This window comes from Hyaena hyaena, unplaced genomic scaffold (assembly GCF_003009895.1).
Source record: "Hyaena hyaena isolate Hyena2069 unplaced genomic scaffold, ASM300989v1 scaffold_81, whole genome shotgun sequence".
Taxonomy (NCBI): domain Eukaryota; kingdom Metazoa; phylum Chordata; class Mammalia; order Carnivora; family Hyaenidae; genus Hyaena; species Hyaena hyaena.
Genome location: NW_024080714.1, coordinates 2489687 through 2505804, shown reverse-complemented (window position 1 = coordinate 2505804; position 16118 = coordinate 2489687). Strand labels below are relative to the sequence as shown.

The window sequence follows — 16118 nt, the reverse complement described above, 5'->3', positions numbered from 1 at the left end:
ATCAATTGCTTCTTTTTTTAGAAGTATAGTTGGCTTAGAATTAGTGATGATATTACTAGTTGCACGTGGAATTTCAGATATCTCTTTCTAGGGCCAGTTTCGCTGTTACTGGACAACTTCTAACTCAAAGTGGTATGAGAGAATGTAATCAACCTTAACCTTGAACACTGGCTGAGCTCCTGAACTCGAATGAGCTCATTTTATCTGGTTTTGTTTTCTCAACATCTTTCTCTACTCCTCTCTCTCAGGATTGTGCCTCTACTCCTGCTTGTACAGACTGCTTTTTCCAGCAGCATGGACACAAGAAGCATAGTAAGATGACTATAACGCACATAAGGCAGGCCCTTTGGAAAATATTAGGTTTAAATTGGTAGTGAAATGATCTTGATTATACGGGCTATACTTGGGAAGTGGAATAAAGTTTGTCACTTCGAATATATTAGTAATCTTAAAGAGAGCATCTAAGGAATAGTTGAATTTCTTCACAAAAAATAGGTTAAGTGAAAAAAAAGTTATTGTGCTTAATAGTCAACCTAAATCGTATACTCTTGTTGCATTTACTTACATTCTGCTCCACATAATTACACTGTACTGTAAAAGGAATATAACGTTACTTATTTAATGTGAATGAATTGCAAATCTGTTAATTTGGTGGTTGGAAGTAAAATACATCTTATATTTTGAGGAAGTTCTTCAAACTATAAGATGATAGATAATTGACAGATATGCTGCAGGGATGGAGGAACAAAAAGATTACATCAAAGTTTTGGTTTTCTAATTATGAAGGAGCAGATTTTGATAGAGCTACTATTAGAAATAATGCTGATAAGAAATTTTTATGTAGCTTGTAATTTCTTATCTAAGTTAATTCTATCTCAAGTTTGATGATACATGATGCATTTGTGCTTTGATTTTTAATTTTATGCATTTGGTCTTCTAATTTGATTTAACAAGAATATCGTATACACCATATTTTAAACTCAGGGAAAGATATGTAAACACATTGTGGTATCTACTATAGGTCAGGAAGTATCTTAGTAACTTTGAAATTACCACGTTTGGTCAGAATGGAGAATAGAGAATATTAATGTTTTTTAAAGACGGTTATGGCTATGAAGTTAATGTATGCCAAATTTGTTTTAAGAATAATTCCACAGCTTAATATAACTCATGTAGGTTGATTTGAAAGACCTGTGTTTCGTTTAACCCAGGCATTTTTCTATCTGCTGGGACACAGTGGTAAACAAGATATGCAGGAACCATACCCTTTTGGAGCTAATGTTCTTGTAATCCCCCCTTTTTTCCCTCTCACTTGATCAGTTTTGCTTGCAGACAGTGACCTTGCTGCAGCACTAGTGAGGTTGTGCAGGCAGGACTGACTCCAGGGCTCTGCTTGCTAGGGGTTGGGCCGGCTGCAGCCCTTCTCCACAGGCGCACTTCTGCTTGCTCCACTCTCAGCATTTTGCCACGGAGACTAGAATGCTCTTCTACTATTCAAAATAGAGATTGAGCAAGTAGATTTACTTAGACAAGAATATGGTCTTATGTTTCAACTGTGGGAAACCAAGATGCACTACATTAAGTTTTATCTTATACCAAATTTTCTTTTTTTTTTTCCTTATATATATATTTTTATTTCTAGGAGAGAGAGAGAGACAGCATGAGCAGGGGAGGGTCAGAGAAAGAGGGAGACACAGACTCCGAAATAGGCTCCAGGCTCTGAGCTGGCAGTCAGCACAGAGCCCGACGCGGGGCTCGAACCCACGAACCGCAAGATCATGACCTAAGCGAAAGTCGGACGCTTAACCGACTAAGTCACCCAGGCGCCCCCCAAATTTTCTATCATGTATTTATGAAATCAATTTTTATTTTGAGATCATAATTATTGCTTAAAAGGTAACAGCTTTAAGAATATTTCCCTTTGTCACTGAAATATTTGTCTCTGCATGCAGTGATTAAAAAAAGCTTAAGTAGTGACCAAACCTTTATGAATTTGGAAGAATAAATTAATAAGTATTCTTATTTTTAAAACAAACTTTTGCTTAAGTACATGAAAAAATTGGGTGTCTCTCTCTCTCTCTCTTATAAACACTTATTCTTTGAATTTGATTGGATCCCTCAGGGCTAATTTGAGTAGCTTGTAAGTGAAAGATGAAACACTTTGGATCATGTATCTTCTATCTTACTATGTAGAATTTAGGAAATGATATAAAGATCTTTTTATACTGCGGCACAGTACCCTGAAACTGTTACAGTGTTCTGTGTCAGTTATATTTTACTTAAAAAAATAAGTTGATTAAGTCCTAGTTAATGATTTTTTAAAATTTAGTAAGATTTTTACACTGGAAATTTTTATGATAAAAAAACAGATTGGGGTGTTTGAATTTATTGAAATACTGGAAGTATCTGGGTAAAAAGAATGTTGAGTACGTGAAAATTTTTACAAACCAGTATCTACTTTCTGTAACAGCTGCTTGCTGTGATGAAAAACGTCTGGCTTATGTACTTTTGAAATACTTTTTGTTTACCAAACATTGTTGAAAGTGAGCCACTTTATAATATATAGTGTTGTATAGCTTACAGTGTTGACTCTCTTTTCCCCAACCATCATGTTTCAGTGGAAGTTTAGGATAAGCTTGTGAGAAATGGGTAGGTGCTACTCTCCTTTTACCAACTAGAAAACTGAGGCCACCATTGTGGTTTTACCAGTAAAATGCTAAAGTATGTAAGTATATAAGTATTAGAGCAGAAACTAGAAGAGACCGAGGTCTCAACCTTTGGTTGAGTTATTTTCTTATCCTTGTTCAAATAACTCTCACTCAGTTTTTCACAGTTCCTTTCTACTGGCATAACATCCAGTATAAATTAGTTCTACTTTTCCCACTTTTGAACTTTATTTTTACAACTTCAGATTTGCAGAAAACTTACAAGAATGAAGGATTTTATGTACACTTGATCTTGATTTTGCTACCTGATTATGTTAATTAACCATTTTTGCTTTTTTGTTCACCCTTCACATGCACATGAAAACACAAACTCTTTCTGGCATTTTGATAGGAAATGCAACTCATTTTACTTTTAAGTGACTGTTTTCCACAGTGACATTCTTATACATAGCCGTAGTATAGGAATCAAATTCAGGAAATTGATATAATGCAGTGGTCTATAGATCTTGATCAGATTTTGTTAATTATATCAGTAATGTCCTTAATAATGGAAAGAGAAAATGCTACACCACGCCTTGAGTTCATTCATCTTGTCTCTTCAGTATCCTTTACTCTCAAACAGTTGGTTATAACTCTTTCATTGTCTTTTATGACCTTTGATGATATTAAATGATAATAGTCCAGTTGTTTTTAGAATTTTCTCAGTTTTTCTTCTGTTGCTTCATGATTAGGTTCAGTTTATGCATTTTTGGCATTCTCCGGAAATGATACTGTGTTCTCAGAAAGCACATCATGCCTATTTATCCCATTAATAGGAATGTTAACTTTTTCCCTGCAAGTTTTCTCCATTGTAAAGTTACTATTTATCCCTTTGTAACAAGTATCTTATGGGGAGGTATTTTGAAACTAAGCACATACCTTGTTGCTTATCAAACTTTTACCCGTTTGTTTAAGCATCCATTTAGTTCTTGCCTTGAATCAGTACTAAGGTGGTTGCCAAAAGGTGATTTTCTGTCTATCATTTATTATTGGCATTCTGTAAGAGCTTTTCCTTCTTCCCACTTAAGTGTTTATGTTTATGTATGCATATCAGTATGAACTCATGGCTTTTTTTTTTTTTTATTCATTGGGATTTTTTGATGGAGAGTGTCTCAGTTTTGACCAGTCAGAGCTATTTCAAGCTGTCTCTTGTGTCCTTTTGATGTCTGCTTACTATCTTTTGTGTATTCTCCTTCTTACATAATAAGATATTCCCACCCCAGCCTTGGAGTCAGCCATTTCTCCAGGGAATTGTAGTTTCTTCTTGTGGATATTTATTAATGGATTGCCACAAATATAAACATATATACACATAAATCTTTTTTTTTTTATTATTATTACTGTCTTCCTTTCTAAAAAGCCATGGATTCACCCTGATACCTCCAATTCCAGTCCAACAACTGTAAGGTTCCTTCTAGTTTTTTGCCTTTCCAGTTCTGTAATTACTTTCTCTGACAGCAAGAACTAGTTTCTGTTATCCACAGTGTATTTACATATTATTTGTTCAAACCTGAAACACACAAATAGTTTCAGAATTGCTAAACCATATGTCTCTGAAAACAAACTTATTAATTAGCATTTAATGCTTGTTTATAGTTCTTTTTTTTTTTTTTTTTTTAAACCTGAGAGCATATAGTCAAAATGCTATGTTTAAACATGGCTTGGTTAATCTTTTCCCCTTAATGTAGTTCTGCTATTCATTTGACGTATAATTAGGTTGGGTTTTTTAGTTTGTATTCCATTTTTTTCCTTCCTTTTCCCATTTTTGGTATTTTATTTCTTCAGTATGGAAAACATTAAACATAAATTAACTTTATTTTTCCATTTTTATTTAGCGTCAGCATTCATAACTGTTTATGCTGTGGTTTAAAATTTTTTTTTAACATTCTTCAAATCAAATAGCAAGCCAGAATTCAGAAGTTTTAGATGCAGATAAGGTTTTAGGTGAAAGATGTGTTTCTAATAGTGCAGATTCAATTCATAGGTGAAAGAGATGTATATTCAAAAAACTTTCATTCTCTTGTAAATGGAATCTCCATTCACAGGGGCCAGTAAACTTTTTATGTAGAGGACCAAGTAGTAAATATTTTTAGGTTTTGTTAGCCACTTACGCACTTTTTCACAGACTCTTTTTTTAATTTTATTATTTTGAGAGAGAGAAAGTGAGAGAGGGAAGGAGGGAGAATCCTAAGCAGGCTCCATGCTGTCAATGCAAAGCCTAACAACAGGGCCTGAAGTCAGGAACCATGAGATTATGATGTGAACTAAAATCCAACCAGATGTTTAACTGACTGAGCCACTCAGGAGCCCCTCTTTCACGTATTCATTTTTAATTTTTTTAATATTTATTTTTGAGAGAGAGCAAGCAAGCAAGGGAGGGACAGAGCGAGAGGGAGACAACAGATCTGAGGCAGGCTCCAGGCTCTGAGCCTTCAGCACAGAGCCGATATGTGGCAGGAACCCACAAACATGAAATCATGACCCAAGCCAAAGTTGGATGCTTACGACCCAGCCACCAGATGCCCCTCTTTCACATGTTCTTGTTGGTCTTTCGCAGTTCTTTTAAAATATGAAAAGTGTTCTTGAGGACCTACAAAAATAAGCCATAGGCCATACCTTGCTGGCTCCTACTGCAAACTTTGAAACCTGAGAACTTGATTAATTGCATGCTACTTATAAGTCAGGATTATAATTGAGCAGGAAGATATATTCCTTTTGGCTTTATAATAGCCTTATTTGAACATCAAAAATAAGAAATAACAACTGCCTTAGTGAAAATTATTTATTCAAAATTTTTGAGCACTTACCACCAAGTGCAGACACTATTCTAGGCTCTAGAGATTTTACAGTGTACAAAACAGATTCCACAACAAAACACAACCCCACACAAAAAAACCCTCTGCCCTCATGGAGTTTACAGTCAGTTTTGTGTGTGGATGTTTTCACATTTTTTATAAAATTCAAGTGTTTCTTTTTTCAATTCGTGACATTTATCTATTAAAAATTGTTTTCAGGGGCTCCCGAGTGGCTCAGTCAAATGTCTGAATCTTGGTTTCTGCTCATGATCAGGTCATGATCTCATGGTTCGTGAGTTCAAGCCCTACATTGGGGCTCTCTGCTGTCAGCACAGAGCCTGCTTGGATTTTCTCTCTCCCTGTCTCACTGCCCCTCCCCTGCTTATACTGTTTCTGTCTTTTCTCCCTCAAAACAAATAAGTTTAAAAAAAAGAAATACAAAATAAAAAAATAAAAACTTTGTTTTCATATTAATTGCAGAGTGAGCATTTTCTTGAAAACCTGTTAAAAATGCAGCAAAAGGGGCAAACTTTAAATAGCTTGGCTCATTGCTTCCCTTCGTGTGTGTGTGTGTGGAGTGTCATTTTTTAAATTTGAAAATGATTCTTAGTCATGATGCTTTCAGGTTATAACTATACTAACTCACTAAAAGATGACAAGCTAAGTCTCACTAATTGGGACAAAGAACCCAAACTTAATTTAGTGATAAATATAGGTGTGTTATAGAATTTTAAAAAAAAATTTAATGATTATTTTTGAGAGAGAGAGAGACACACACACACAGTGTGAATGGGGGAGGGGCAGAGAGAGAGGGAGACACAGAATCTGAAGCAGGCTTCTGGGGCTTGAACCCACGAATGTGAGACCATGCGCTGAGCTGAAATCAGATGCTCAACTGACTGAGCCACCCAGGTGCCCCGTTATAGAATCTTTAAAAAAATGTTAAAATACGTAATAGTGATTCAGCTAGTCTTTCTTTAAGGCTTTAATGAATAAAAGATAATGGAATGATTTTTAAAATCCTGTCTGAAGCTGAAGACTATGGTGAAAATAGTAGTTGTTAAACGTAGCTTTTTTGAAATAGGGAGAACATGCCCTGATAGTGCGTGTATTTATTTATCTAATAAAAGTTCCAGAACTGTGTGCAGGTTATCTATCTAGTCCCTGGCTAAATATTGAATAAAACTCATCACAATGAGTTTTTACCATGTTTTAAGTTTGTTGCTAAAAGGACTTTTATCTTTGAGTAGTTTTTCTACAAGCATTTAACTAACCAGTAAGTGCCCTTTTTAAAAACTTTATTGAGCAGTGCCTGGGTGGCTCAGTCGGTTAAACGTCCGATTTCAGTTCACGTCATGATCTCATGTTCGTGGGTTCGAGCCCTTTGTTGGTCTCTGTGCTGACAGCTAGCTCAGAGCCTGGAGTCTGCTTCGGATTCTGTGTCTCTCTTTCTCTGCTTAGAAATAAATAAAACATTAAAAGATTTTTAAAAACTTTATTGAGGTATGACTAGCTGCTTTTGTAAGCATTATTAACATATTTGATTTTTTTACACCAAGAAAAATATTATGGTAATTCCTTTTATTGAGTAAAATTTTCCAAATTTTTGTTTCTATTTCTATCAGGAGAACTCAGAACCTTTTTTCAAGACATATCACTGCTTTGGTGGCAATTGTAAGAACAGGGCTTGTAACCAACTTAGCTGAAGGGTATTGGCTTTTTAAAGGAGTTGGCCAGACCAGCCACATCATTCCTTGTACATAATTTTCCAGTTTTTTTATTCATTTGCATAATCAAAGGACTAAGATGTCTTAGGCCTCTTAGAGCTGTAATAATTAATGATTCCAGATAATTCTTTTAGAACTTCCTCTATTTTACAAGTCCTTCAAGAGTGTTAGACCATTTTTTCATTCTATTTTCATTAGACTTTTCCAATTGCTAGAATGTAATTCCAGTCAATGAAAATTTTCATGTAATAGCAACTAGCGGTTGGAAAGAATGCTGCAAGAAGTAGTTGCTGGTTGTTTGAGCTTTATTTTTTATGCTTATTTGCCATCTATCAGGCATTGTATTCTGGAGAGTGGTTACCAGTCTTAAGTAGATATCTGTGTTCTGTTTCTCAGCTCATATTCCAGTAGGGGTGGGAACGGGAATGGGTTACTACAAAGAGTTAGAAGGTAGTGTAATGAATATTATGTTACAGAAAGTAGTGATACAGCATGTGCAAACTGTGTGTAAGCTTTTCATCGTGTATATCATGATGTATACAGAATGAGGGAAGAGACGTCATATGACGCAAAGGGTAAAGGATCATTTTCAAGAAAATGGCAACTTTAGGGGTTGGGGTTGGGAGGATGATGGAAAATTACCCAAAGATTTTCTGATGAAGGGCTTTTGTACACTGTAGATAAGATCTCGTTTTTAATCAAAAGGGAATGGAGATCCTGAAGGGTTTTGAAATTGTGTTTCAAAAAATGAGTAGTATCTTTGGAGCAGGGCAGGACATGGAGAGGTGAGATTAGGGAAGGGAGGCTAAGTTAGTACAGAGAAGATGAGGGGCTCCACTAGAGAAATAATAGGGAGAAGAAAAAGAGATGAATGCAGGAGAAATTTAATAATAAGGAGCTAGATATGAGGACAAGGGTGGTGCCAGGGCTTTGGCTAAGTGACAAAGTAAACAAGGTGGTGTGGTATTAACCACTAAGATGGGCGAATCAGGAGTAGTTAGAAATTTGAGAAAAGTAATTGGGTGGGTTGGGTTGAAGGGAAATCATGTTTCATAATCTGGAATAAGAGAAAGATCGTTAGTATGGTAGGACTGAAATACTACCCATATCTCAACCACCAAAAGATACTTTTAGTATTTTGCTGAATATAGTTGTAATTTTGAGAGTTTTCTAGGGAGATGATCTAGAATAGAGAAGCAGGCTTAGGGCACAATCTTGTGGAATCTCTATGTTCTTCAGTTTTTTTGTTTTTTTTTAAGATAAGGCTTTTATCCTTTCTGTTATATTGTATTTGTGAATACGAGGACATTTAAAACCAACTCTGTATGGGATATGCTTGATTTTAAACTGCTTATAATGCAATTGCTGTTCTTCTGTGCAGTTAATATTAAGTTGTATATGTAGTCATCTGTGAATAAAATTGATTTAACTTTCTTTGAGATTTTATTAGAATTTATTAACATTAAGCCTACTCCTATCATTCAGCGTTTTATTAGCTCCTCTTAGTCACATAATTTTTTTACCTTAACTGTGTGTATAGTAATGAGTTTATTGTGAATATGTAATTGTGAAAGTAAAGTCTATATCATTAGAAATAGAACTCATTATTTATCTGAGAAATTTCAGCTAATAATGGTTTGTGGAGATTTTTTATTTATGAAGAGGATTTACAAATGAATTATTCTTTTTCATTTTTTTGGACCGCTTCGTTATTACTAGTACTTCTAACATTAAAAGGATATAAAATTGATATAATTTCATTTCAATGTTTTCAAAAAGACATAGGGAAGAATTGAAATTAAAGGAAGTTGGATTGTTTGGATCCCAGGGAAAATATAAACTGAAGAATTATTTTTATATATGTGTATGTTTGTTTATAGTTTTATTTTGTTTTCTCCTTTGGAGAATCATTTCTGTTTCCTTTGACTTTAGGGTAGCCAGAGACCATTACAGTCATGTTACACATTTGTAGCTGTGATTGGGTTTCTTGTTTACTTCTGTGCTTACTTTACTTCCAGAGATTACAAATTTTAGACCTGAAAGACTTGTAATAGTATGTCACTTAACAGACTCATATTATGGATGAATAATCAAGACAGAGAGATGATGAAACTTGTTTAGTATCAAGGACACATAGTCACCAACCAAATTGGAATTTCTGCTCTTTGTCTCGGAGTTTAGTGGTCTTATTTTTTCAGTATGTATTTGTTTAGTGGGATTTTGGTAGTATTTATGTGTGTTGGAGGTAGAGGAGTAGAAATAGAGTATTCTTAGTTGATTATAATCATTTCATGCTATCCTGGGCCAGGATAAGGAATGAACTATTATACTGCTGCTCTCCTGCCTGTGAGCTAAGGGGCCACAGGAAAATATGCGTGCCTTAGCAAAGAAGTACTGCACAGTAGCAACTCCGGTAGTCAGCACTTTCTAGCAATTTGGCCCTCTATGAAAAGTGAAAAAGTCATTGGGTCAAAGCTCACGTATCTTTCACCTTCTTTGTGGGAGAGGAGTGCAGTTATTCTGTAAGCCCGTATCCTTAGCATGTTTCTAACATTCTCATTTTAATAACGGTGGCTGCTTTGTAACTACCTTTACATTTTCTGGGACTACTGTTTTAAAAGGCTTCTTGTTCAGGTATCTTAAAGCTCGGCAAGGCTGCAGGGTCATGGTTACTGTCACAGTAAGATGTGATAGATTGTAGTTGACCTGAAAAGAGATAGTTGTTTTATCATTTATAAAATGGGACTACAAAAGATAACCTTTAGGATCTCTTTAATATTAACCCTAATAAGCAAGTTTTCTAATTAATTTTTCTTGGCTTCAGTTTACTCATTTCAGAAATAATGATAATGATGCCTTACTTGATCATCTCTAAGAATTTTTTTAAATACTTAAAATATTGGGGTTGCCTGGGTGGCTTAGTCGGTTAAGCGTCCGACTTTCGCTTAGGTCATGATCTCGCGGTTCGTGGGTTCGAGCCCCGCGTCGGGCTCTGTGCTGACTGCCGGCTCAGAGCCTGGAGCCTGTTTCAGTCTGTGACTCCCTCTCTCTCTGACCCTCCCCTGCTCACGCTGTCTGTCTCTCTCAGAAATAAATAAAACATTAAAAAAAAAATTAAAAAAAAATACTTAAAATATTGGCTTATTTTAGAATATTTAGAAAAGCTCATTTAAATAAAATATTTAAATTATTTTATAAAGTATTTGGAAAGTTAATACTAGTTCTGGGGACACCTGGGTAGCTCAGCCAGTTAAGCATCTGACTCTTGATTTTGGCTCAGGTCAATGTCCTATGATTGAGAGATTGAACCCTGTGTTGGGCTTCAGGCTGACAGCACAGAGCCTGCTTGGGATTCTTTCTCTCCCTCTCTCTGCCCCTCCCCAGCTCATTCTCTGTCTCTCAAAAATAAACATTAAAAAAAAATACATGAATTCTAATATTCTTTTTTTTTAATTTTTCAAGTATTTATTTCCGAGAGAGAGAGAGAGAGAAGGGAGGGACAGAAAGGGAGACACAGAATCAGCAGGTTCCAGGCTCCACACAGTCAACACTGAGGCTGATGGCAAGGCTTCAAGTCATGTCAACCATGAGATCATGACCTGAGCCGAAGTTGGACACTTAACTGACTGAGCTACTGAGGCACTCCCAAAAAATCTATTTTAAACAGTTGCGAGGAGTGTAATTTTGCACTGGAACATACCATATAGATACACATTTACAGTATTTATATATATAGATAGGTGCATATAGAAAATTCTGGAAGGCAGCCTACCAGTCTTAACAGTGGTCATTTCTTAAGAGAGCAATAGGTGGATAGTGTGCAGTAAATGAGAGCTTTCAATATTTGGAGTTTTTACATTTATTACCATGTTACTTTTATAATATCCCTCAAGCCCAAAATACTATGTTTCTTAGCTTTTGGGAGAAAGAGGAAGTTAGTCTATCTTAATAATATTATTTTTTAAAGTTTTATTTTTGAGAGAGACAGAGTACAAGTGGGGGAGGGGCAGAGAGAGAGAGGCAGACACAGAATCTGAAGCAGGCTCCAGGTTCTGAGCTGTCAGCATGGACCCCACTGTGGGGCTACAACCCACGAACCACAAGATCATGACTCAACCGACTGAGCCCCCCAATGATGTTATTACGTTTGAATGCTGATTAAGATAATTAGAAACCATTTTGTATATATCAGCTGCACTTCCATTTTTAATGTTTATTTATTTTGAGACAGAGCATGCACACAAGCTGGGGGGGAAGGGGGTAGAATCCCAAGGAGACTCTGTGCTCTCAGTGCAGAACCCAGTGAGGGGCTTGAACTCATGAACCACGAGATCCTGACCTGAACTGAAATCAAGAATTGGATGCTTAGTTAACTGAGCCACCCAGGCACCCCTGATTGAATCCTTTAGAAAGTGAGCTTCTTTGTTAAAGATTGGAGGACTCTTAAACCTTATTGAGGATTGCTTAAAATCCATGTTTAACTGAAATTTGTTTAGCTGTTTGGTCAGTAGATGCATAAACTTCACAATCTATTGTCTTTTGATCAAAGTCTTCTTGGTTATTAGTTAAGTTGATGCTGTTAAATGGCATATCTCCACAACCATCTGCCATCTTACTCAGTGACTTTGTTGTGTATGTTTAGTTGGTTGCTAGCTGGTGGGCTTTTTTGTTTTGTTTTTGGAAACTGAGTGTCTGGGTAGGCAGAAGAACTGAGTTTGAGACATAGTTCATTAGCTTACTATGAATTTGAATTTAGTTAGGTTACTAACCCTAAATTTATACATCTATAAAATGAGAACGATATTAATCTCATTGGGTCATCCTGAAGATATGATAGCATTTATGACAGTACTTAATAATTGACAAAGTATATGAAAGTAATATATATTACTATTTTTTTTTTTATTTTATCATGCTACTGCCTGTACCTTGTTTTATTCTGTGTATAGCTTCTATTTCTGGAATCATTTCACCCGAAGGCCTGGTAGGCTCTTGTTCTTCTTATTCTGTCTCCGGTACTTATAGTATTTATTCTTTATCTCTTTAACTATTATCTCTTCAGGAATAACTTGTATTTTTGGTTTTCTCTTCTGGGATTCAGTCTCGTACTTTTTTAGGTATTTTGTATCCATATGCACATGAACTTTTATTGTTATCACCTGAATCTAAACTTGTCTTTCTTTCTTCCACAAACTTCTTTTAGACTTCTTTTTTTCTCTCATTTTATATGAAAGAATATTTTAATTCTTTTCCTTAGGAACTATAAAGACTATAAATATTTGAAAATGAGACTGTACCAAACATTGGCCAAAGAAAAATCTTTGACTCTATGCCTTGTCTTTGTTCTGTTCACTTAGAGATACAGTGTTATCAGCTGTGATTGTTGTTGCTTGTTGCCTCATATTACTTTTGTCTGTGTGTTCAACATAGTCTGCTCTCCTCCACATAGATGCAGGACCCCTTTCTCATATTCTAATATGCCATGTCTCTGAGCCCTGATCGGAATACTGATATTCATGTTGTGTTTTGACTGACATCACCCATCTGGTATGTTTCACTTTCCCCTGATCACCACATCTCCTTCATTGCTGGAGAAAATACCGTGACTATGTTTTTCTCTTCCACCTGATTCATGACATGGTCCTGACCCACTTGCCCAGGTAACTACATTCAATTAAGACATATTTCAAGAATGAGGCTGCTAGCTATTTCAGACTCCCGTCTTACAAAGTGATGGTAGAGCTCTGATGCAGGTTTCCAAAACATGCTTTTATTGGCCTTTCCTGCAGTCTCGTCCTTGGTCCTCGCCGGACGCTCTAGCCTGAACCTGGACGACCTCTTACGTCGGTAGTAAAATCATGCTCCCAAATACTCAAGACTTGAAAACCTGGAATTTTCTTAGGTGCCTATTTCATTTATGTCTTCTCAGTCATAAAATCCAGTGAGTTATTTTTAAAAATGTGTTCTGCATCCTTCCCTTTTATTCTCAGTATTAAATAATAAAAATAAAGTGTTGATACTTTAGTCCAGGTCCTCATTATTTTCCCTGTTGGTTTGTTATAGTTGGGTTTGAATTGGCTTTTAATTTACTATTCTCTGTTCTCTCTAGTTCATACAATAGAACTAAGTCTTTTTATATTATTAGATTAAATTTTACTAGATTCATCTTTTCAAACAACTGTTTTGCTTGAATCACTTTATACTTTTTAAAACACTTCATATTACTTTTGACTTCAACAGTGCAGATTTCTTAGCTATGGATTTCAGGCTTTTTATAAGGCTATATTTTAGAAATAAGTTATTTATAAGTAAATGTAGAAGTATGCTTATATACATTGTATATACACAGCACTATGAGATGGGAACATTATAGTAATGTGTGAAGATATGCATTATATATTCTTACCACGTGTCTTGTTGTTTTGGTAGTCTGATTCTCCAGTAGCAAAGCACACTGTTCTCTTGAGATTCTAATGCATTCCCATTAGGAAATACTTCTCTTCTCCAATCCTTCTTGAAAATTGCTATTTGTAAAGAGAGATTTATTGTTGAGTGTGTCATGAATAGAAATAGTGTGGAAGCAGAATCACAGCCGTAACAATATTACTGCTCTCTTTTTCCAGTCAACCTATTGCACTTCCATTTTCTTTATTAAACCCTGTCTCTCTTAGCAAATGCATGTACATTTCATGTGTTTGGTTGTAGCATCTTTTATTCTGGCACTGTTATGCCATGGGTTTTGTTTTTGTGAGGCCAAATCTTCAGGTTCTCATGGGTCTCCCAAACTTTTAATACCGCTTTAGTATATTATTCCTCTGTTAAATGCAAATGAGAATTTGAGAGAAACAAAGATCCTCAGCCACTAATAGTTAAGTAAATTATTTTCCCATACATCAGTTTTTTAATATACACACCTCAAATTAGCATCTTCACAGAATTACCTGGGATTACATTTTAAAGGCCATTGGGATTATTAGCTGACTGTGGTGAATCTCAGAATACTAAGAATCTACTATGTCATAGTAATGGTATGTCACTGACCTCCCCTTCTATGTCAGTAGATTGTTAGATATCTGAGGTAAAGTTCTTGAAGTTTTGTTTTATTTTTTGTTTGTTTCTGAAGGGCTTAATATTGTGTATATTTGCAGATCTAGTCAGTGACTCTTGTTTTAATTTGATTTAAATCATTGTTTGGCTTTAACCTATTAATTGGTTGACTTTGGCTTTGTATTTTTCAGTTCTCTGTTTTTAGTTGATAACACGTTGATAATAAAACTTTATTGATCTGAGTAAGAATATTGAGTGCTTGTGATTAACTCTAAAAGTCAACTTGAAAACTGCATATAAGAATAATTATTATACAGTATTATAAATGATATTGGGGATTGTTTCAGAGTGAAGCACTCTTCTGCTTTGAAATAGTTTCTTATTTTCATGAATATTGGCATAGAATTATAAATAAAAGTCTGCAAAGATTTATTTTAAATGTTTATTTTTGAGCGAGAGGAGATAGAGTGAGCAGGGGAGGGACAGAGAGAGAGGGAGACAGAATCCCAAGCAGGCTCTGAACTATCAGCACAGAGCCTGATGCGTGGCTTGAACTCACAGACCGTGAGATCATGACCTGAGCCAAAACCAAGAGTGAACACTTAACCAACTTGAGCCATCCTGAGGCCCAAGGCTGGAAAGATTATTAAAAGCAAAAGTTCAGGGGGTAAATGTAAATGTATATCATTACCTGTAGCTTTCATATTCCACTTCTTTGAGCAAAATAAGTCTGTTGCATTTAAGTGAATTTAGATATGAATTTAGATATGAAGAAGCCTGATAAATTTTTGCCAGTTTGTATTTGGTTACCTGATTACCACTGGAACCCAGTGAGCTACTTTATCAAAGTCGAATCCGCATATATGTGGATACCTGATGTGTTCAAGGAACTGTTTTAGGCATTGTGGGGGATATGAAATAAAGGATACTGATATTGGTACCTATTTATTGAAGATTTACAACATGTGAAGTCAGTGTTTTCCAAAGTGGGTAGATGAATGGAAAGATAGATGGCTAGGTAGCTAGATCGGTAGGTATAGAGAGAGTCAGAGAGAGAGTCTAAACAGAGAAAATACTATGACCAAATAATTTTATCCTTGTGGTAAGAGTGCTGTGAAGGTAATAAGCAGGGTATATAACAGTTGCAGGAGGATATGTACATCACTGGTGGCACAATGTGATTTCAGATATGAAAGTTATTTCCCTTTTCCCGTTTTGCTGATTACAATTAGGAAAATCTGAGTTTTAGTACCACTGTGTCTTTTACATTTCTGCATATTTGCTAATTGTCTTTAAAAAAATAAAACAGACTGCACTTTAGACTCAATTCTAGCCTTTGGCAAGAATTATCCAGAGAATTTAATCATGTTTTATTTTCCTTATAATTAATTTTAGTATTACCTTCTAATTATGACTGTGGCCTAGCTAGAACAGTGTCTCAAAAAATTTATACAGCCCACAGTAAGAAACATAATTTGTGGGGTACCTGGTTGGTTTGGTTGGCTGAGCGTTGGACTTGTGATTTCAGCTCAGGTAGTGATCCCAGGGTTATAAGATCAAGCCCCAAATCAGGCTTCACACTGAATATGGAGCCTGCTTAAGGTGCTGTCCCTCTGCCCCCCTCCCTCTGCCCCTCTCCCTCTCTCCCCTCCCTCTGCCCCTCTCCCTCTACCCCCTCCCCCCCCCCCCCCCGCTCCTCTCCCGTGCTCATGTTCTCTCCCTCTTGCTTGCTTGCTCTCTCAAATTAAAAAAAAAAAGTTGTGTCATGAGCCAATAGTCATATATGTAAATATAACAAGATACAAGTTTCACCCAAGGTTAGTCAGGGTGTACTTCATTATTTT

General features: G+C 35.8%; 1 protein-coding gene, 1 long non-coding RNA gene and 1 pseudogene across 4 annotated transcripts in view; 1 reads left to right on the top strand and 2 right to left on the bottom strand.

Moving 5' to 3' along the window:
* Nucleotides 1-16118, top strand: part of SCAF8 (SR-related CTD associated factor 8) — a 95546-nt gene that overhangs the window by 6612 nt on the left and 72816 nt on the right. Inside the window, 2 exon segments of the mRNA XM_039234106.1 lie at nucleotides 249-281; nucleotides 283-312. Coding sequence (XP_039090037.1) covers nucleotides 249-281; nucleotides 283-312 — 63 coding nt within the window.
* Nucleotides 1158-14209, bottom strand: LOC120233039. Of its 3 annotated transcripts, none has more exons than XR_005528701.1 (3): nucleotides 14142-14209; nucleotides 13634-13751; nucleotides 1158-1490 (listed from the first exon to the last, which is right to left on the bottom strand). It is a non-coding gene; the product is annotated as an uncharacterized LOC120233039 (long non-coding RNA). The 3 variants fall into 3 exon arrangements; XR_005528702.1 differs by having other exon boundaries at nucleotides 1158-1487; XR_005528700.1 differs by lacking the exon at nucleotides 1158-1490 and adding an exon at nucleotides 9764-9933.
* On the bottom strand, nucleotides 12555-12993 carry LOC120233037 (annotated as a pseudogene).